Raw genomic sequence first — 22,234 nt, forward strand, 5'->3', positions numbered from 1 at the left:
ACTAATGCTCTTACTGGATCACAGGGAGGAATGAGAGGCCCTGGCAGGAGCCCAGGAGGAAAGGCATCCAAGATGGGACATACATAACAGTTGTGAACTGGTTTCAATCAAGCTCAGGGGCTTGTCAAAGGCCCTGTCAGTGAAGCCTCCTTGGCTCTGCCCAACGCAAAAGTTCTAGAAGGAAGATATTGGGGGCAGTCCTAGGAAATACCCCTCCCTTCCCATCTGCCACACAAATCAGAGCCGCTAATGAATATACAGCCTCAGGGCACAGATACCTAAGAAAACAAGTCACCACTTCTTGAGATCACAGACTTTATTCCTACAACCACAGGGCTTGAGCCTGACGGGGGCAAGAAAACAGAGTTTCATCTGAGAATGTCTTTTATGGGCTGGGTTCTGTTCAGGGGAGGGTGGGAACAGAGGACAAGGAAGACAAGCTCCTCTGACCCTAGGAACAAAACGTTTACTCCTTCAAAGAAGCAGATGATCTGAATACCCTCTGGAGACTGAATCTGCCCATACAGCCCCTGGAGCCAATGGGCAGACAGTACTGGCATCTGGCACAAAAGGGAATTCAGACCCAGAACAGAAGCAGCAAAATATTTTAAAAATAGTAAATTGTTCCTGGACTCACAAATCACTGTTTTTAAGGGCAAGTGCATGCCCAATATAAGTACTGGTGCTTCCTAAGAGAGTTGACATAGGATTACACAGCTGCCTCCCTGCTTCAGTGGAGGCCCTCACATCCCCTCTGAACACTTAACTTGGGTAGGAGAGGTAGCCTTTTCGTCCCTGTTCTGGGTTCTGAGAACTCTGCAGTCTGGGGGCACAGCAGACTGAGGCTGACCTGGGCCCTGTCCCTTCTGCCTGGTAGTCACAGGATGTCATCTCCACCTGGAGACAAAGCTGGTTTCCGGTCCCAGACAGCTGGTCAAGGGAGGGTAGTGTGGGTCAACACTGGCCCTCAGCACTCCTGAGGGGGCAAAGAGGATGGGCAAAGTTTGGAGCAGGGAGAATCCTAGGTAAAGGTCAGGATCATGTTCACTGGATGGTCAGGCAGCGGTGGCTGAAGAGGTGACTGATGACGGATGGGTCAGCCACAGTAGACGTGTCCCCCAGGTCATGGTCATTCTGAGCAATCTTCCGAAGCACTCGCCTCATGATTTTCCCTGGGGAACCACAGACCTCTAGTTACTTGGTGAAAGCACTGACCCACCCCAGCCTTGCCAAAGGCTTTCATCCACGCACACCCCCCCACCACCAGGCCTCAGCCCATCCCAATCCATGGAGGCCTCTGAACATACCTGAGCGGGTTTTAGGCAAGCCAGGTGCATTCTGGATGTAGTCTGGTGTGGCAATGGGGCCAATCTTTTCTCTAACTGTAACCAACAAATCATCAAGCATTTCTTCAGCACCCTTAGCCAGACTTTTCAAAAATCAAAGTAGAGATGGCTTTGTTCCCCACCTGTTTCCTCAAGTCCCTACCCACAGAGACAGCCTCAGGTTCACTGGTTCACTGCTTCTCTCGCTCTCAACACACTGTCTCTTTACTCTCTCATTTTATCTTATGGAACTCAGGCTGTAGAATGAGCCTGCTAGAGTTTAAATGCCACCTTTCTAGCAGTGTGGCCTTGGGCAAGTGATTTAACTTCTATGAGTCTCAGTTTAGTCATCTTTAGCATGAAGGTAACAAGATCTGCTTCATGGAGGTGACTCTAGGGATTAAGTGGGGTAATTCATTTAAAGCACTGGCACAAAGTATTCTAGAAATGTTGGCTATTATTATTATCCTAGTGGGAGACTAGTGGAGACTGAACAGGAAGAGGGCAATCAGCCCATGGGGCCCCCTGGAATCTGTCTGTGGTTTGGGGAGCAGCTTGCTCTAGTCCCTCCCCAACAACTTGCAGTGATAACTGGGCCTCCAAAACAGACCCTATAGTCCCTGCCCGGGGAGGCTTCTTACTCTGCTTCTTGAGCTCCTCGGTGAGCTTGGGGCTGAAGGTGTGGCCATCACACAAGGTGACAAAGCAGTAGAGGCATTCACCCTTCACAGGATGAGGGTGGCCCACCACAGCTGCCTCTGCAACAGCCTCATGTTCCACAAGTGCTGACTCCACCTCCGCTGTACTCAGCAGGTGTCCTGGTCAAGGGAAAGGAAGTGCCATGAGAGAGATCCCAGCCTCCGCCCCAGCCCCTGCTCCATCTGTACCCATGGGGCAGTCCTGGTCTGGTCAAACGGAGAAAGCCCTTCATTCACTCCTCAGATGACATGCTCTCAGTCACCCCACCATCCAAGTTCCCCTACTCTAGGCACATTCCAGTGTTCATTACTCCTCTAAAACCTGGGCCCAGAACTGAATGCTACACTTAGTACATGGTCTGGCCAAAGGACACTCCTGGGCTTTTGCGGAAGGCTTCGGCTGGGTGTTGTCAGAGGAGCAGAGTTAATAAGATGGGAAGGTGGCCCCTGGCCCTCACCAGATACATTGAGCATGTCATCAATCCTGCCAGTGATCCAGTAATAGCCATCCTGGTCCCGCCGGCAGCCTGGGAAGAAATGCAAAACCTAATAAATAAAAACCCTACAGTAGGATACCTGATCCACATTACCAAACTGTTACACCTTCTGCAATAGCCTTCTAACAAGTCTTCCTGCTTCCACTCTTGCCTACCATGGTAGCTAGCCTCCAAGAGGGCACCACTGATCTCTGCCTCTTAGTATTCATAGCCCTGCAGTCCTCTTTCTCATTGTACTAGGATTAGTCTGTGTCATCAACAGGATTTGGCAGAAGTGATAGGATGTCACTTCTGAGATTAGGTTGTAGAAGACACCTAGCTTGTCTTGGTTGCATTGCAAAGATCATTTGCTGTAGGGTAAGCCAGCTGCCATGTCTTGAGTAGTTCTATGGTGAGGTGAGGAACTGAGGATTCCTGCTAACAACCATGCGAGTGAGCATGAACGTAGGTCCTCCAGGCTCACTCAAACCTTCAGATGACTACAGCCTCTACCAACAGCTTGACTGAAACTCGCAAGAGACCCAGAATGAGAACTACCCAGCTAAACTGTTCACAGACTCCTGATCCTCAGAAACTGTGTGAAATAATATTTGTTATTTTAAGCTGCCAACTTTTGGGATAATTTGTTCCATGGCAATAGTATACTCACCTAAACTCTATTCTCCATAAATCTGGCAAAGTCATTTTGTAAAAGTAAATCAATTCTTAGCACTCCCATGCTTAAAACCCCAAAAGGTGGCCAGGCATGGTGGCTCATGCCTGTAATCCCAGCACTTTGGGAGGCCAAGGTGGGTGGATCAGGAGTTCGAGACCAACATGGCCAACATGGTGAAACCCCATCTCTACTAAAAATACAAAAATTAGCCAGGTGTGGTGGTACCCGCCTGTAATCCCAGCTACTCGAGAAGCTGAGGCAGGAGAATTGCTTGAACCCGGGAGGCGGAGGTTGCAGTGAGCTGAGGTCGTGCCACCTCAGTCCAGCCTGGGTGACAGAGTGAGATTCTGTCTCAAAAAAAAAACAAACCAAACAACAACAACAACAAAAAAAGGTTTCCCACTGTACTTTGAATAAAATTCAAACTCCTCACCATGGCCCACAAGACCCTCCCTGTATTATGTACGTCTCCAACGTCATGTAATATTCTTCCCTTTGCTTGCTATGCTCCAGCCACACAGGCTTCAGTCCATTCCTCAGACATCTCAAGCTGTGTGCCTCTGCACAGAACACTCTTACTCCAAATTTCCTCATGCCTGTTTCCTTCTCACCCTTCAGGCCTCTGCTCAAATGTCACTTCAGAGAAGTCTTCTCCGACGATCCCGTGTACAGTAGCCATCCCTGCACACACTCATTATCACACTACCCTGTTTATTTTTCTTAATAGCACTTATCTCTATCTAAGATAAGCTTATTTATGTTTGTTGGGTTTGTCTGTCTCCCCTTACTAGAATCCCCATGAGGGAGGAGACTTTGACTACATTATTCATGATCAGTGCCTGGGCACAGGATCACAGTGCTCAGATCTTATGGATGAATGGATTGGTAGATGGATAGATGGACAAACACAGACTCCAAACATAAAGACAAACATGACATAATAATCATGCACTGCTACATGCCCCATCTCTTTCAACACAGCAGCATACATTGTCCATCTTTCCTCATACATCAAAGTTCAGATGGCACCATTCTGAGACCCCTCCTGCTATACTCATTCCTGCCCTTAGAGTCTTTGTAGCTCTGCCTAGAAACCAGATACTGACATGTAGGACACATTCTTCTCTGATTTTCTTTACCCCTAACCAACTGATATAGTTTGGATGTTTGTCCTTTCCAAATCTCATGTTGAAATATGATCCCCAGTGTTAGAGGTGGGGCCTGGTGGGAGGTGTTTTGGTCAAGGGCGGGGGGGCAGATCCCTCATGAACAGCTTGGTGCTGTACTTGCAGTAATGAGTGAGTTCTCACTCTATGAGTTCATGTAAGATCTGGTTGTTTAAAAGAGGCTGGCATCTCCTCCCTCTCTCCCTTGCTTCCTCTCTTGCCATGTCAAACACTGGCTCTCCCTTTGCTTTCTGCTGTGATTGGAAGCTACCTGAGGCCTCACCATAGGCAGATGCCAGCACCATGCTTCCTGTACAGCCTGAAGAATGATGATCCAAAATAAACCTCTTTTCTTTATAAATCACCCAGTCTCAGGTATTATTTTATAGCAACACACCAACTCTTCCTGAAAATGGAAGTGGAAGGTACATGTCTTAGTGGGAGGTGCAAGAGGGGGATAGCTAAGGCTTACCATCTCCTGTAACATAGTATCCAGGAAACTTCTTAAAGTAGGTTGTCTCAAAGCGTTCGTGGTTCCCATAGACTGTGCGCATGATCCCTGGCCAGGGCTGCTTGAACACCTGGGGAATGAGGAAGGGACAGTGATCACATTTGCTATGCTGTCTCTCACTGGAAGATAATTACAGCTTTTCTAAATGTGGGGGAAAGTGTCCTGAATGAAGTGCAGGCTTTGGAGACAGATGATCCTGGCTTGGAATCCCAGCTCTACCACTTACTAGCTAGGTGACCTCAGAGAAGTAACTTTACCCCTCTGAGCTTCAGGATCCTCATCTGTAAATCAGAGAAAATACTTTCTGTCTTCCAAAGTTATTGTGAGGATTAAATTAATAGTATGTGGAAATTGCCTAGCACGGTGTTCTATTATTGATAAGTGTTTAGTAAATTTGTGTCTCCTTTTGGGCAATCTTTGAGGAAAGCAGGTCCAGTTTGATATAAATGAAAACAGTCATTTAAAAAACAGTGGTGCCCACACACCAAGTAAATAATTATTGCCCAATCAGTAACATTCTTTGGCAGCAGATTGATGGAATGGATGGAATTCTAGGCTGAGTCAGAAGGCCTGGATGTAAGCCCTGCCCCTGTTACTAACTTGCTCTTGGGAAAGTGAAATGGGGTGGGGTTGAAGGGACAGGTGAGGCTCCTACAAGTATGAATACAATAATCACAACAGCTAATGTTTATCAAGTACTAATTGTTAGTTTCTCTGCTAACCCCTTCATGTGGATTATCTAACTCAATCAAGCAAGCAACCATAGGAGACAAAGGCATTATTTTTTTTTGAGACGGAATTTTGCTCTTGTTGCCCAGGATGAAGTGCAATGGCACGATTTCGGCTCAATACAACCTCCACCTCCCCGGTTCAAGTGATTCTCCTGTCTCAGCCTCCCATGTAGCTGGGATTACAGGTGTCCACCACCATCCCCAGCTACTTTTTGTATTTTTAGTAAAGACAGGGTTTCATCATGTTGGCCAGGCTGGTCTTGCACTCCTGGCCTCAGGTGATCCACCCGCCTCAGCCTCCCAAAGTGCAGGATTACAGGTGTGAGCCACCGTGCCCAGCCAGAGGCACCATTTTATCCCTATTTTACAAATTAGAAAATTTAGATTCAGAGGGGTTAAGTAACTTATCTGAGGTCACAGAAGAGGCAGAGCTAGGATTTGAACCCAGGCAGGGTGACTCCAGATCCTACATGATTTTCCACTATGTTATAAAGCCTCCTTTCTCTAGAATCTTTGTCAAAAGAAGATGGGACTAAGTCTTCCAGACCCAGAAAGGTACCATCAGGAATCTCAGCGACTCTTAAAATGCCCTTAGGAGACTTATGGCCCAAAAGGAAGAGATGCAGGCAAAGTATCGAGGGTCCCCTCCAGGGTCTCTCAGTGAGCAAACCTCCAACCATAAAGCTTCAGTCCTAAGCAGCTACCAAGAGAGATTAGGTTATTAACTCTAAAGCAAAGTACCCTTGGCAGACCCTTTCCCTCTCTCCTTAAAGACTCCCAAGGGCCAGGGCCTCACCAGATGACCTTCAGCTTCACCTTCCAACTCTTCCCCGGACTCATTCAGGATTGCAGGAGCTACACCAAAGAATGGGAAAGTCTAGAAGCAAACAGGAGACAGAACCCAAGAAGAGGAATGAGGCAACTCTGACCCAACTCCCAAGGAGCCCCAGAACCCCAAATTCTTCACACACACCAGTCCAGTTCTCCACTGTCTAGCTAGGCCAAATGCCCCAAGACACCATCCCTGCCTAGCCCAAGACCAGCCAAGGGAGCATCACTCACAGCAGAACCAGGTTTCATGGGTGTGGCACCAGGAAGGGGAGTCAACATGTGGCCACCCTGGGGAAGTCAGAGATGAGAAATTTGAGTCAATCTTCCCACATTGTCCCTGGGCCCCAGCCTTCTGAACCCTTCACTCACTGTCTCTGTTTGCCAGAAGGTGTCCACGATGGGGCAGCGCTGGGCACCTACCACCTGGTAGTACCACAGCCAGGCCTCAGGGTTGATGGGTTCACCCACTGTGCCTAACACCTGCAAGGATGCCCGGCTATGCCTGGGGCAGGGGAATCGGAGAGAGGAAGGCTCTGAGTATTACTGGAAGACACACATACCCAGGCTTTTCTCTTGCCCCGTCCTCTATTCCAGGTCAGAGAGTTGACACAATGGAAAAGAAGAGACTGTACAAAGGCCAGCACCCAGCTCTGAGGGATACCCATGGGCAGCAACTGGGAAGGGGTCTCACTTGGTGACAGGCTCATCTCCAAACTTCATGAGCAGACGGATGGCTGTGGGTGCTGTGTAGAACTTGGTCACCTTGTATTTGTCCACAATGCTCCACAGGCGGTTCACGTCCGGATATGTGGGAATCCCCTCAAACTGACCCATGAAGGCTGGTCATTCCCAGTCTTTCCTAATAGTCCTTCTATTCATCCCCCTACCATTTCCTCAGGTTCAGTATTTTGCCCTTTCTGACCAACCATATCTTCACTCTCTGACCAGAAAAGCCAAGATACCATCCTAGTCAGGATACGCGACCCCCTCAGGACTCCTCTTTCTCCAGAAAACAGATGATTGTATAAGTCCCCCTCCCTCTAGACCAAGCAGCCTTGGGAGGTAGTCACCCAGGATAATCATGTCCATCCCCCAGCTAGGCCAGGTGGCTCCCTTCTCACCAAAACACTGGTGGCACCATTGACCAGTGGCCCATAGGTGACGTAGGAATGGCCAGTGATCCAACCAATGTCTGCCGTGCACCAGAACACATCCTCCGTGTGGAAGTCAAACACATACTTGAAGGTTGTGGCTACATAGAGCATGTAGCCCCCAACTGTGTGAACCACACCCTGTGGGAAGAATGGGGAACAGGTTAGGGCCTTATGCCCACCCCTACCGACCACCAAATGGAGGCTGGGCAGAGCTGGAGGAAGATCCTCCTCAGGGATTCCAGCCCTGCCAGCACCCTTTTCACAGCATCCATCTCTCTTCCACCTCCTTTTCTCCATGCTCCCATCTCATCTCCTTTATCACACTCCTGATGACACATATGTCTATCAATCCATCATTCATACCAGCACCCTCAGATGGTATTTCAGAGCCACCCACATCACTCACACACAAGCACTCATAGCACACTCATAACAGTCCCTCTGTGTATAGTGCCCACACACTCAATTACACACCATCAGAGTGAGTGGGAAAAAAAAAGTAATTTCCTTTGCTTATTCCATCCCTACCCCCATCTCTATGAAGGAGATGCCAAAATTGTGTTTCTAAAGACTCACTGAGGGATATTCCAAAGCATATGGAGATAATTTAGGGGTGGGGTGGGCAGAAGGTAGAGTGACATAGCTTTCAAGTCAATGGAAGAAACAGTTTTCTTAAGTGTTTCTGGCTCCCACCGTGTGTGCTGGCAGAGGACTACATGTTAATAGTGTGCCACGTGGAAGGAAGTGAACTCTAAGAGCTACGGTCTTGGAAGCCCGAGAGGGATCTCTGTGCCCACCCTTGGCCTTGAGTTAACAGAATAGCTCTCCTTCAACCAAACCATGGGTGCATAGGGAAAGAACATCCATGTCAGCTGTATGAAACCCTCCACCTGAATTGTCTCACCCTGGGCCTCACCACCTACAGATTGAGGATTTATGTCTTAATTTGATTTAGAAAAGACAATGCTACATTTCCAAAACTCAGGGTTATAAGAAAAAAATAATTTCATTACTTGTTTCCTCAGAAACTTACTTCTTACCCCTACATAATACACACACACACACACACATACACACACACACACACACACACACTTGCCTTGGGTTTGCCTGTGGAGCCACTGGTGTACAGGATGAAGAGTGGGTCCTCGGCATCACACCACTCGGGCTCACACTCATCCCCTGCTTCTTGCATGAGCTCATGCCACCACAAGTCAATCCCTTGGTTCCATGAGATCTGCAGGGATGGGCAAGGAAGAACTGTGAACAGCTCAAGAGGGGGACAAGATACACCCGTACCTTGCCCCTGGAGGGAATGAGGTGGGACAGGCAGGTAGGAGTACAGGAAGGGAGAGAAGGCCCTTCAAGGATGGAATGGAACAGAAAGAACAGGAGCAGAACCCAAGCTTACTGAGTACTCCAACCACCCTGCCATCCTACCCCCATCTCTACCCCAGAACTCCTCTCACCTGGCCTCAGGCTGAGGAGGAACCCTTGGCTTGTCCCTTCCCATCCTTCAATTCTCAGCTGAAATGTCACCTTCTTGGAAAGTCTTTACCTGAACAGTATCTGATAGATTCCCACCCCCAACCCTGCTATTATTATTGATCACAACACCATGTTTCTTTCCCACACAGTACATATTTCCTGTTATTTTATTTAGTTGTCTACTTGATTACTGTCTCCCCATCTAGATAGTGACATCTATGAAGGAGGTGAAACGTCTTTCCTCCCGACCCCTGCCATATCTCCCAACACCTAGCAAAGTGCCTGGCACTCAGTCAATTTTTATTGGATGAATGACTATGCACACACAGGTCTACATACATACATATGTACTTATAGGACTAGGCTCATTAGCAGGGATGCGGACACCACACAATTCAGAAATGCAAAATTAGTCAGAGCTTACAGGTGAGGTGGGCACCTGACCCTGTTAGTAGTAAAATAAGTCAACAGATCTTGGTCCAAGCACTTTTGCCTGCATGTCCAGACCCAATCCACATCTGTGGGTTTCCTACCCTAGCTCTGCTCCTGCCTTTACACCACTGGTACCAACAGGGTTTCCCATAGAGACTTTTGCTTGAGGGGACAGGTTCCATTCAGCAGGAAGCTTTGCTTCAAGTTGGTGAAGAAGGACCAAAGTGGACTTCTCCCAGCAGAAGGATGTCTCCCTATGCCTTTGATAATTACTTCTGGATCTGTCATCCTGAAACTTCTCTAAATTCTCCTTTGAAACTGTTTTACTTTTCTGTCTATATCACCTCTTTGAACACCAATTTTGAGTCTACCATCTGCTGAATGAAGTTAGATCCCTTGAATTTGTCCAAAATCTTCAGTGTACTTCAATACCAGTTCTGCCACTTCCTAGCTATATGACCTTGGGCAAGTCACTTTACCTTAAGTCTCTCCTTTTAAAAATGAGGACAGTCATTCTTGCCTTAACGGGCTCACAGGATGTGGTAAACACCAAAAGAGAAAAGTATTATCTAGTAAGCATCAAGCCTTGGATTGCCCCAAGGGTAGAGGTTGGGGTGGGATGAGGAAGACTGATGAATGTCAGGAGAGATAGAGGTTAGTTCAGTGACTACTGGGAGTTAAACTTAAGAGTGTGGGGCTGGGCATAGTGGCTCACACCTGTAATCCCAGCACTTTGGGAAGCCAAAGTGGGCAGATCACCTGAGGTGAAGAGTTCAAGACCAGCCTGGCCAACATGGTGAAACCTCGTCTCTACTAAAAATATAAAAAGTAGCCAGGCATGGTGGTAGGCACCTGTAATCTCAGCTACTTGGGAGGGTGAGGCAGGAGAATTGCTTGAGACCAGGAGGCAGAAGTTGCAGTAAGCCGAGATCATACCACTGTACTCCAGCCTGAGCGACACAGTGAGACTCCGTCTCAAAACAAAAACAAAAACAAAAACAAAACACAACAACTTAAGAGTGTGACAATGGGGAGTGTTTGGGGTTTGCTTTAGCTGTCACAAAGTCCTTTCATATTCATTAGATTCTTGTATGTTCAATGGTCCTGGCTGGCAGGTAGACATGATAGTGTAAGATAAACGCCATTCTCCCATTATAAGGATATATGCTAATTTGTTGTGTGCATATTTGGTTAAAAAAACTTCTGGAGTGTTAGATATATAGCTTGATAAATTAGAAAATGACTCTCTAACCACTCCCTTCTTTCTGTATCACCTGCCCCTTATGGGAGAGAATTTGAAATTTCTGGATTATGAACATCATAAAAACGACAAGCCTAGAAAAAGGAAGAGAGAGAAAGCTGCTCACACTTAGAAAACATAAGAACACGCCTGATTTTGTCTATCCATATGCATCTACACATACTACATTGTCACATGGGTACTTATTTTCCTGCCAAATGATCACTTGAGATGGGGGCACTAAGGTATTCAACCAGAAGTATCAATACTGCTTTGGACAAATGGTGCTGGTCTACAGCACTGTGAACTGTCACAGAACAGGAACTAAGTACATGTTAAGGACAAGGCATAGTTACAACTGTGGCTCTGCAATGAGGGCACTCTTATGATCTTATAATATTATTTCTTTTGTGGGTGGGTGTGTATACAGAGGTGGAGGGGTTAGCGTACTCCAGGTGTGGAACTGATAACTAGCACCAGGAAGCACAGTGAACTCAATTAGCAGAGCAAACTTTGATTGTGAATAAGGTGTGTGCCTATGAGGCCCCAGGCTCTGAACAAGGAAAAGGTCTGGATTTTCTAAAATAAGAATTGAGGGCCAGGCACGGTGGCTCACGCTTGTAATCCCAGCACTTTGGGAGGCCGAGGCGGGCGGATCACGAGGTCAGGAGATCGAGACCACGGTGAAACCCTGTCTCTACTAAAAATACAAAAAATTAGCTGGGCGTGGTGGCGGGTGCCTGTAGTCCCAGCTACTCGGAGAGGCTGAGGCAGGAGAATGGTGTAAACCCGGGAGGCGGAGCTTGCAGTGAGCCGAGATCACGCCACTGCACTCCAGCCTAGGCGACAGAGCGAGACTCCGTCTCAAAAAAAAAATAAAAATAAAATAAATAAATAAATAAAAAGAATTGAGGAGTTGGCCTTTGTCCTTGGACCAGGATAGTCTCAAGGAGGGCAGCTGCCATGTACGGGAGAGGAATATGAGGGAGCTCATAGACAACATGGTTGAGGAGGGTCCCTGGAAACCCTGCCAGGCTCTCCCTGGAAGATTGTTTAAGGATAAAGGGGTTTGGAGCCCTGCCAGGATTTTTGCAGCTCTTTTGAAAATTATTTTTTAATTTTTAAATATGGGGCCCATTGTCAGAAAGATTTTTGCAGCTTTGACTGCAATTCTCAGACCAACAACCTGGACTTTTTAAGCCTATTTTTATGCTCTTTGGTATTTTGGAAACTGGTTGTTTTCACCTCCAAGAAACAAAAATCCAGTAGCCTTTGGCCTGAAGGTCCCTGGTATTAAGAATTACAAGAGTTTGTTATTTCTTTTCTGGTCTCTCTTTTAGAAATGCCAATCTGTCTGTTGCATTAAGGGGAAGGAAAGAACAGCTAACATTTATTGAGTAGTTACTATGTGCCAAACACCTTACATATACTGACAAAACCCGATAACATAGGTATAATTATTATCCTTATCTTACAGATGGAGAAACAAGCGAGAGAGCTTAAGTAATTTGTTCAATTTTACACAGTAACAGATGGCAGAGCCAGGATTTGAACCCAAGTAATCTGGCTCCAGAGATTACAATTTAAGCCACTAAGTTTGTCACCTCTTTCAAAAGAAAGGGTGTAGGTCCTGCCTGAGTTTTAAAAGGAAAGCAGTATCCCCTAGGAATCAGATCTGTCTCCACCATGCTAATGAGAATAGAGAAAAGGGGCTTATATCTACCATTGGCCTAAGAGGTTAATCATAGCAGATTTAGAGTAAGACACCCTGTGGAGATGGTAAAACCCAGAGGAATAGTGAGCTTTATGTGTTGTTTTAGGAAGGGAAGCTGTTTCCTTTTATAGCATGTGTTATCATCTCTCCATTACTAATAAGGAAACTGAATCCCAGAGGGGAGAATTGACTTACTCAAGGTCATACAGCTAAAAATTGGTCTCTGGACTTCAGGCCCACTCTCTCCTTGACACTAATCTGCTTTGAGCACCCCCTTATGGACCTCCCTTCTTAGAACCACCTACAATGTGACTTTTGTTCAGTTTAGCACTTAATCATATTACAAAGTTATATGCAGTTTATAAATCCCAAAGTACTATATAAATGTATTTAGGAATCTCCTCTGCTGTCCTGTATAAAACTTAGATTTTCCTTTGTATTAATAATACATGTCTAACTCCCCAACTTGACAGTGAATTCCCAAAGTCAGGGTCTGAACCTCCTCCACCTACTCCTCCTCCTGTCTTTCGGCTCTGCTCCAGCTACCTGCACAGTAAATGTTTTCTGACAGGTTACCTTGTCCCCTCTTCCACAAAGGTCCTGAGTAGCAGGATAAAATGGGTTCTGCTGTTACCTCTCTAAGATCCATACTCTATACCAATTCACAGAGGCAGTAACAGACATTTAATTTCACCACCCTTCAGTGGCTTAGATGGCAAGTTGCCAGGGACAAGGGGAAGGGGGTTAGGTCTGGCAGCCACCTCAATGGGGCAAACAGGCAAAGGGCAGATGAGCACACAGACAAGCACACAGGGAAGCGGTGCCCACGGCAGTGCAGAAATGGATACCTGGGGCTGAACACGCTTGGATTTCTCTTTCAGCTTACCCTGTTAAGAGCCCAGGATGAAAAGGGTAGTGAGGAGGGTCCAAGTACACAGGGAGTGGGAGGAAAGGGTCAGTGTGTCGTAAACCCCATACTCCCTTCTCACTGGTCCTCCCAGCTTCCATTTTCCTGATCCTGATTCCAGCCCCTATATATGTAAAACCCCTAACACTGATTGGGCTTTCCAACTTCCCTAAACTAGACTAAAGCCTCTCTAGCCCCAAGACCCCTCAGGGAGCCTCAAGTCACAGACTGTTATTCAACCCTAGAACTTTGATCCCTCATGCTCCTCAGCCTGGAGGCCATCACTGGGCATTTCTACCATTCCCACTAGAAGCCTGGGAGTCCAAAGCTAACAAAGGCCATATTGTGAGGGCTGGACTCTGGTCCTTCCAAGGTGGGCATCCCTTAGGTCACAAAGGTAGCCCACCCCACATCACAGCCCAGTAATGGAAATGACTATATATTGTCACTCAAGTTAGACATTTCTAACACAAGCCTAGGCCCTGAGGATCCCCCGTGCCCACAAGGATACCCCAACCAGCATAGAAGTCTCCCTTACAATCGCTTGTGCTATGTTCTCAAGGTACAAGGGTCTCTCTACCCACAGTTAAGGTCAAAGTCTTCCAGCTCCCACCTAGCCCTGCTAGAGGAGGCATTCCTAGAATTGCTCCTGGATCCTCAGTATACTGATGAGCAGGCAAAGAAGGACATCAGGAATTTTCTAGGCAGGAAAAGTGAAGGAATTTGAGCCTGGAGAAAGGCATAGCAGTGCCAGACTCACCTGCACATCCGGGCATGACCTCTTAATTGGGGGGGACTGGCTGGGGGAGTCACCCATGCCCAGCTCTGCCCGCCCCAGGTGCTTGACCACAATGCAGCATCTTACTGGGAAACCCCTGGAGAAGAGAAAAGCCTAAAGTGGTAGCCTTGTTGGCTCAAAGGGAACTTGGCAAGACCTGCCCATGTCCATTTAGGGTAGAGGGGACAAAGGGAACCTGGCACTGGGGAAAGGCTCAGTCAACTCAGACAGTAGCCAAACACACTTACTTCTCCTGACACTTCTGCAGGGCCTCGTCAGCCAGCTCCTTCAGGTTCACAAGCTTTTCCCCCCTGTAGAAGGCATCTTTGGGGAGCAACAGACATTCCAGGCCTTAGTAAGCACCATGTTGCCTAGTGGGCACAATGTCCACAGGGCCCTTCCTGAGTGGGCCTCTTAACTCTGGCTCTTCCAGCTGATTCGAGCTGACAGAGGGTCAGCTGAGGTGGGACCAGGAGAGGAAAGGCAGGCAGTCTCTACCCTCTATGCTGAGTATCCCCAAATACCAGTGAGCTGATTGGAGACCAAGGCTTGAGGTATGGGGGGTTCTGGAGAAGAGGTGAGAGAATTAGTCACCTGTAGTGATGAGAAGACTGCAGCTGGAATCCAAGATCCGTTCACATAGAGACTCTGAAGAGAAGCCTGCAAACTAGGGAAGGTAAGAAAGTCTGAGGGAGAGAAGAAAGCCCCAGGGATTGAGTGAATAAGGAAAGGGGTTGCTCATGAAACTTTCAGGATCTCTAAGCCAGGGTCCTAGAAGAAACTGAATAACTGATATGGACCTATGACACAAACCTTCTAAGCTCCTTAGTTTGTTATTTAAGACCCTCCGTCATCTAGGCCCAACCTACTTCTCCAGAGCCCCACCCCCCACGCCTGCCCCTTTTCACCAGCCCAAACTCCTACCACAATGGAGTGCAAAGCCCCAATGCGGGCACATGCCAGCATGGCCACCACAAGCTCTGGGATCATAGGCATGTAGATGGCCACTCGGTCCCCCTTCTGAATGCCTGCAGGTAAAAGCACAGAATATGAACCATGAACCCTTCTTGCTGCTACTTGCTCCCTCCCATCCAGCTGGCCTCCCTCCCAGCTGACCTGTTCTCTTCCCCTGTTACCAAATTCTTTCCATCCCTTGCCCTCTCCCCATAAGTCTCAGATACCCCAAGGCCAGGCCTCCAGTCCTTTCCCACACCCCCACACTCACCCTGTTTTCGGAGAACATTGCTGAACTGACACACTTGGATCAGAAGCTGATGGTATGTGATTTGAGTGGTCTCCCCTGGCTCATTGCCCTCCCTGAGACATACCAGAAAGAACCAGTGATTAGGGGTATAACTTCTTCCCCAAACAAGAAACAGGCATAGTCATAAAATCCATTCAGTGATGCTAAGGCCTGGAACTGTTCTATGAGGGTGAGCTATCTGCCCACCATCAATCTTGCCATCACCAATCTTGAGCTGACTGGTCAGATACTTTGGCCATTCAAGATTCTTTATACACATGTTGTATGTCATTAGAAAATGCACTGTCCATCTCTGATCCTTGATAAAATGGAGTGATGGCCCCTTCTCTTCCATCCTAGTAATGTATTAAGGAGAAGTGATATCACAGATGTGATTCCTTCTGATGAGGCACCAAGACTGCATTATTCAGAGTAGGGTCTCCAGATAACTTGTGCCTAAATCATCTAGAGGATTTGTAGATTCCTGGGCCCCAGCTCAGACATACTGAATTAGAATCACAGGGTCCAAGGATCTGCTTCTTTATTACAAGATGGTACAAGGAATTAGTAGGGGATTCTGACGCACACTTAAAGTTTGAGAATTGGCCGGGCGCAGTGGCTCATGCCTGTAATCCCAGCACTTTGGAAGGCCAAGGTGGACAGATCAAAGGTCAGGAGTTTGAGACCAGCCTGGCCAACATGGTGAAACCGCGTCTCTACTAAAAATACAAAAATTAGCTGGGTGTGGTGGTGTGTGCCTGTAATCCCAGCTACTGGGGAGGCTGAGGCACAATAATCCCTTGAACCCAGGAGGCGGAGGTTGCAGTGAGCTGAGATCACACCACTGCACTCCAGTCTGGATGACAGAGTGAGATTCTGTCTTGAATAAATAAATTAAGTTTGAGAAGCACCATCCTGTATCAGGTGATTTCTGTCTACCTCCTCAGCCTTGCCTCCCACTCCTTCCTAGGCTTTAGCCTGGTTTACTTCAGTCATTCCTTCATGCATTCATTTGCTTATTCAACAACTACTATGTGCTATCTACATGTATAGAAATAAGGCACCAATGGGCGGGGCGTGGTGGCTCTTTCCTATAATCCCAACACACTAGGAGACCGAGGCAGGTGGATGACCTGAAATCAGGAGTTTGAGACCAGCCTGGCCAATGTGGTGAAACCATGCCTCTACTAAAAATACAAAAAGTAGCTGGGTGTGGTGGCACACGCCTGTAATCCCAGCTACTTGGAAGGCTGAGGCAGGAGAATAGCTTGAAGGGAGGTGGAGGTTGTGGTGAGCCAAGATCGCGCCACTGCACTCCAGCCTGGGCGACAGAGTAAGACTCTGTCTAAAACAAACAAACAAAAGAAGAAATAAGGCACCAATGAACAACATAAGTAAGATACCTGAAATCATGGAGCTTATATTCCAATGATAGTGTGGGTAATAAACAAATAACAAATATAACCAGGATAATTTCAGATTATGATAAGCATTATAAAGGAAATAGAGCAGAATGATACAAAAATGAGGCCGGGCGTGGTGGCTCACGCTTGTAATCCCAGCACTTTGGGAGGCCGAGGCGGGTGGATCACGAGGTCAGGAGATCCAGACCACAGTGAAACCCCATCTCTACTAAAAATACAAAAAAATTAGCCGGGCGTAGTGGCGGGCGCCTGTAGTCCCAGCTACTCGGAGAGGCTGAGGCAGGAGAATGGCGTGAACCCGGGAGGCGGAGCTTGCAGTGAACCGAGATTGCGCCACTGCACACCAGCCTGGGCGACAGAGCGAGACCCCGTCTCAAAAAAAAAAAAAAAATTAAAAAAAAAAAAAAATGAGTGACTAGGGAGAAATACTTTAAAAAAATATACTATCTTGGGTCAGGCACGGTGGCTCACACCTGTAATTCTAACACTTTAGGAGGCCAAAGTGGGCCCATCTATTGATGCCAAGAGTTCAAGACCAGCCTGGCAACATAGCAAGACCACATCTCCAAAAACATTGAGCTGGATCCGGCCAGGCGTGGTGGCTCATACTTGTAATCCCAGCACTTTGGGAGGCCGAGGCTGGTGGATCACGTGAGGTCAGGAGTTCAAGACCAGACTGACCAACATGGAGAAACCTGTCTCTACTAAAAATACAAAAATCAGCTGGGTGTGATGGTGCATGCTTGTAATGCCAGCTACTCGGGAGGCTGAGGCAGGAGAATCACTTGAACCCGGGAGGCGGAAGTTGCAGTGAGCCGAGATTGTGCCACTGCACTCCAGCCTGGGCAACAAGAATGAAACTCTGTCTCAAAAAAACAAAAAATTTAGCTGAGTGTGGTGTCATGTGCCTGTAGTCCCAGCCACTCAGAAAGATGAGATGGGAAAATCTCTTGGCTCACGCCTGTAATCCCAACATTTTGGGAGGCCAAGGCAGGAGGATCACCTAAGACCAGGAGTTCAAGACCAATCTGAGCAACACAGCAAAACCTCATTGCTAAAAAAAAAAAAAAAAAATTGTTTTCAATTAGCTGAGCATGGTGGTGCACACCGGTAGTCTCAGCTACTCAGCAGGCTGAGGCAGGAAGATCGCTTGCGCCCTGGAGGTCAAGGTTGCAGTGAGCTGTAATCGTGTCACTGAACTCCAGCCTGGACAACAGAGTGAGTCCCTGTCTCAAAAAATAAATAAATAAATGTTTCCCTTAGTGGTTTTTTTCCAATTTTATGATTTTTTTGAATAAGTAATACATACAAGTGGGACTACATAAAAAGATACATAATAAGAAGTGTTCTCCCCACTCTTATCTCCCAATCACCCTGCCTACTGGCAAACCAGTTTGGGTTTTGCGATTTGTTTTTTAGAGACAGAGTCTCACTCTATTGCATAGGCTGGAGTGCAGCGGCACAATCATAGTTCACTGCAGCCTCCAACTCCTAGGCTCAAGCAATCCTCTTACTTCAGCCTCCTGAGTAGCTGGGACTACAGGCACATGCTACCACACCTGGCTAATTTTTTTATTTTAAAATTTTTTGTAGAGGCAGAGTCTCGATATATTGTCCAGGGTGGTCTCCAAACTCCTGGCCTCAAGCAAGCCTGCTTCAGCCTCTCAAAGTGCTGGGATTACAGGCGTGAGCCACCATGCCCAGGGCAAAACACTGTTACCAATATTCTGTGTAACTTTCCAGAAACAATCAATATTCAGACAGGACCACTCTTAGTAGGACACAGGGCTAGGGTAATTCAACTAGTGTGGAATGACCAAAATAATTACTTTGCAAGAAGTCTGTATCATTATGATCTTTAATAAGACCCTTGAGATATCACTGAAGACAGAAATTTGAAAATTGAATGTTAAAAAACTGGATTTTACAGGAGGCTGAGGCAGGAGAATCGTTTGAATCTGGGAGATGGAGGTTGCAGCAAGCTGAGATCATGCCATCACACTCCAGCCTGGGCGACAAGAGTGAAACTCTGTTTCAAAAAAAAGAAAAAATAAAAATTTGGCCAGGCAGAGAGGCTCACACCTGTATTCCCAGCACTTTGGGAGGCCAAGGCAGGCAGATCACCTGGGGTCAGGAGTTTGAGACCAGCCTAGCCAACATGGCAAAACCCCATCTCTACTAAAAATACAAAAATTAGCCAGGCATGGTGGTGCATGCCTGTAGTCCCAGCTACTTGGGAGGCTAAGGTGGGAGGATCATTTGAAGCCAGAAGGTGAAGGCTATAGCGAGCGGCGATCACGTCACTGCACTCCAGCCTGGGCAACAGAGTAAGACTTCGTCTCAAAAAAAAAAAAAAAGGATTTTAATGTTGTTCAGAAAAGAGATAAATACCTCATAGTCCCCAGTCAAGCACAGGGTAACAGGGGTAGGAAGAACTGCTCTACTTAAAGGACAGGTCTGTCAGACAAGCATATATACTACATGCATTTGTTTACATATTCTCATTTTTTCTACACAAATGATGGCATACGATACACCCTATTCTGTATCTTGTTTTGTTAATTATTATATGCATTCAATAAAATGTACAAATCTTATGTGTAGAAGTTGATCATCTTGATTTTTCAAATTTAACAATATACCTTGATATCATTCTTCACCAAGACTTAAAGAACTATTTCTCTTTTTTATTTGTTGTTGTTGTTGTTTTTGAGACAGGGTCTCACTCTGTCACTCAGGCTGGGGTGCAGTGGCACCATCATAGCTCACTGCAGCCTCAACCTCCCAGACTCAAGTGATCCTCCCACCTCCGCCTCTTGAGTAGTTGGGACTACAGGCCAGAGCCACCATGCCTGGCTACTTTTTCTTTTCTTTCCTTTTTTTTTTTTTTTTTGCAAAGACAGGATCCTACTATGTTGCTCAGGCTGGTCTGGAACTCCTGGCCTCAAGTGATCCTCCGATCCTCCTGCCTCAGCCTTCCTTCCAAAGTGCTGGGATTACAGGTGTGAGCCATGGCACCAAGCTTAAAGAGCTATTTCATTATCTTTCTCAGCTGCAAAATATTCCACTATTTGTATGTACTGTAATTTATTTAACAAATAAATGCTTCAATGAGTATTTTTATTTTTATGTCACTTTACTCACTTGCAAGTATATCTCTAGGATGAATTACTAGAAGTGGAACTGTTGGGTCAAGAGATGTGTGCTTTTTTTTTTTTTTTTTTTTTTCCAAGACGGAGTTTTGCTCTTGTTGCCCAGGCTGGAGTAAAATGGCGCGATCTTGGCTCACTGCAACCTCCGCCTCCTGGGTTCAGGCAATTCTTCTGCCTCAGCCTCCTGAATAGCTGGGATTACAGGCGTGCGCCACCATGCCTGGCTAATTTTTGCATTTTTAGTAGAGATGGGGTTTCACCATGTTGGTCAAGTTGGTCTTGAACTCCTGACGTCAGGTGATCTACCCGCCCTGGCCTCCCAAAGTACTGGGATTACAGGCGTGAGCCACCATGCCTGGCCAATGTGTGCATTTTAAATATTGATAAATATTAGGGAAGAACTACTTCAAATAAGATGGTCCTGGAAGGCCTCTCTCTGGAGAGGTGATATTTGAGCCAAGACCTGAATAATGAGAGGTAGGCAATCATACTAATTCTTGGGAAGAGTATTCTGGGGAAAGGGAGCATCAAGTGGAAAGGCACTGAGAACTTTTGAAAGAAAGAAAGAAAGAAAGAAAGAAAGAAAGAAAGAAAGAAAGAAAGAAAGAAAGAAAGAAAGAAAGGAAGGAAGGAAGGAAGGAAGGAAGGAAGGAAGGAAGGAAGGAAGGAAGGAAGGAAGGAAGAAAGAAAGACAATATGGCTAGATTTCAGTGAGCAAGAAGTTGGGTAAGAATGAGAGGTAGGCAGCAGCCAAATCACGTAGAGCATTGTAGGCAATAGTAAGAAGTTTGAATTTTACTGTAAGTGGATTCCTGGTTTCCCTTGGCAAGTTCAGGTCCACCTCCACACTTCTGACCACGCCATTGCACCTGCTCAGAATATTCTCCCTCCTCCTTCAGACACCAGCACCATGTGGCTCTCCCTTAGCACCACAGACCATTGCTTCCCCTCTCCTTCCTTACTGCACAGAGCACTTATGAAGGAGGTAACTGAAACCTAGAGAGATGTAGTGGCTTGGCCAAGGTCACACAATAATAAGTGGCAGAGCCAAGAATAGATGCTCAGGTCTTCTGATTTCAAGTCAGGACTCTCCCTCACAGTGTGAAGGACAGGGACTGGCAGAGAAGCCAGGCCTTTTCTTACTAACAGAGGTCACACAGAAGATTATCAGCCTTTTTCCAGTTCCTGGCTCGATGAGTCAGTAGGCTTTAACCCTCCTAGGGATAAGAGAAGCCAAACACAGGGAGCTTACTAAAGTGGGAAAGAACAGGGAGAGAGGAAGCTGGCAAACAGCCCTGAATGCCAGAGGCAGAAAAGCCATTTCCTTAACTGGCTCACTGACAAGTGCCACAGGAACTTCAGAACGTCTCTGGTTATGGCTGAATGCCAACATATACACACCCAAGCATACGTGTCCCCATATGCAAACCACATACCAGCTCACCTATGTGCGCTCACTTGTATAAAATCACATATACAAATATACAAACATTCTAGGCATAAAAGCTGCCCATCTGCACACATAGACACAAATAAGGATAAATATATGCACCCAGGATTCAAACATGGACTTATCTGTATCTGCAAGTACAACCACCACATATATGTACCCACCTATGTGCACAGTGTGCCCCTTCAGAAACTCTCTATCAAATCATTGTTTTGCCAGGTGCCATACACGTAATCCCACACTTTGGGAGGCTGAGGTGGGTAGATCACTTGAGACCAGGAGTTTGAGATCGGCCTGGCCAACATGGCGAAGCCCCAACTCTACTAAAAAGACAAAAATTAGCCGGGCATGGTGGCGCATGCCTGTAATCCCAGCTACTCAGGAGGCTGCGGTGGGAGGATCTCCTGATCCCAGGAGGTGGAGGTTGCAGTGAGCTGAGATTGCGCCATTGCACTCTACCCTGGGTGACAGGGCAAGACTCTCTCAAAAAAAAAAAAAACAAACAAATATTCTGTTTTATTTTTTTCATGAAACGTTACATTATTTGAAATTATCTCATGTATGTTAATTACTTATATATTATCTGTTTTCTTCACTGGAATATAAGCTCCATGACAGCAGAGATCTTTTTTTTTTTTTGAGATGGAGTCTCACTGTGTCACCGAGGCTGGAGTGCAATGGTGCGATCTCGGCTCACTGCAACCTCCACCTCCCAGGTTCAAGCAATTCTCCCTGCCTCAGCCTCCCAAGTAGCTGGGATTACAGGCACCCACCATCACACCTGGCTAATTTTTGTATTTTTAGTAGAGACGGGTTTCAACATGTTGGCCAGGCTGGT

The 22,234-nt window shown here is 46.7% G+C and overlaps 1 protein-coding gene across 2 annotated transcripts in view; it reads right to left on the reverse strand.

Annotated features, from left to right (window-relative positions):
• Positions 1-301: 301 nt before the first annotated feature.
• The window catches only part of ACSS2 (acyl-CoA synthetase short chain family member 2), a 51,504-nt gene continuing 29,571 nt past the window's right edge, over positions 302-22,234 (reverse strand). The window contains exons 3-19 of one of the 2 annotated variants that reach the window (XM_055265905.2): positions 15,353-15,444; positions 15,052-15,155; positions 14,722-14,794; positions 14,376-14,451; positions 14,110-14,224; positions 13,291-13,329; positions 8,668-8,805; positions 7,536-7,706; positions 7,106-7,239; positions 6,784-6,916; positions 6,646-6,702; positions 6,380-6,460; positions 4,814-4,922; positions 2,482-2,550; positions 1,967-2,143; positions 1,308-1,382; positions 302-1,172 (exon numbers count right to left, since the gene is read on the reverse strand). In XM_055265905.2, the coding sequence (XP_055121880.2) occupies positions 1,045-1,172; positions 1,308-1,382; positions 1,967-2,143; positions 2,482-2,550; positions 4,814-4,922; positions 6,380-6,460; positions 6,646-6,702; positions 6,784-6,916; positions 7,106-7,239; positions 7,536-7,706; positions 8,668-8,805; positions 13,291-13,329; positions 14,110-14,224; positions 14,376-14,451; positions 14,722-14,794; positions 15,052-15,155; positions 15,353-15,444 (1,771 nt within the window). In that variant the 3' untranslated portion in view covers positions 302-1,044. The remainder of the gene's footprint in view (positions 1,173-1,307; positions 1,383-1,966; positions 2,144-2,481; positions 2,551-4,813; positions 4,923-6,379; positions 6,461-6,645; positions 6,703-6,783; positions 6,917-7,105; positions 7,240-7,535; positions 7,707-8,667; positions 8,806-13,290; positions 13,330-14,109; positions 14,225-14,375; positions 14,452-14,721; positions 14,795-15,051; positions 15,156-15,352; positions 15,445-22,234) is intronic. The other variant, XM_055265906.2, reaches the window with a different exon arrangement.

The sequence above is a fragment of the Symphalangus syndactylus genome, chromosome 24 (genome assembly GCF_028878055.3).
Source record: "Symphalangus syndactylus isolate Jambi chromosome 24, NHGRI_mSymSyn1-v2.1_pri, whole genome shotgun sequence".
Classification (NCBI taxonomy): Eukaryota; Metazoa; Chordata; class Mammalia; order Primates; family Hylobatidae; genus Symphalangus; species Symphalangus syndactylus.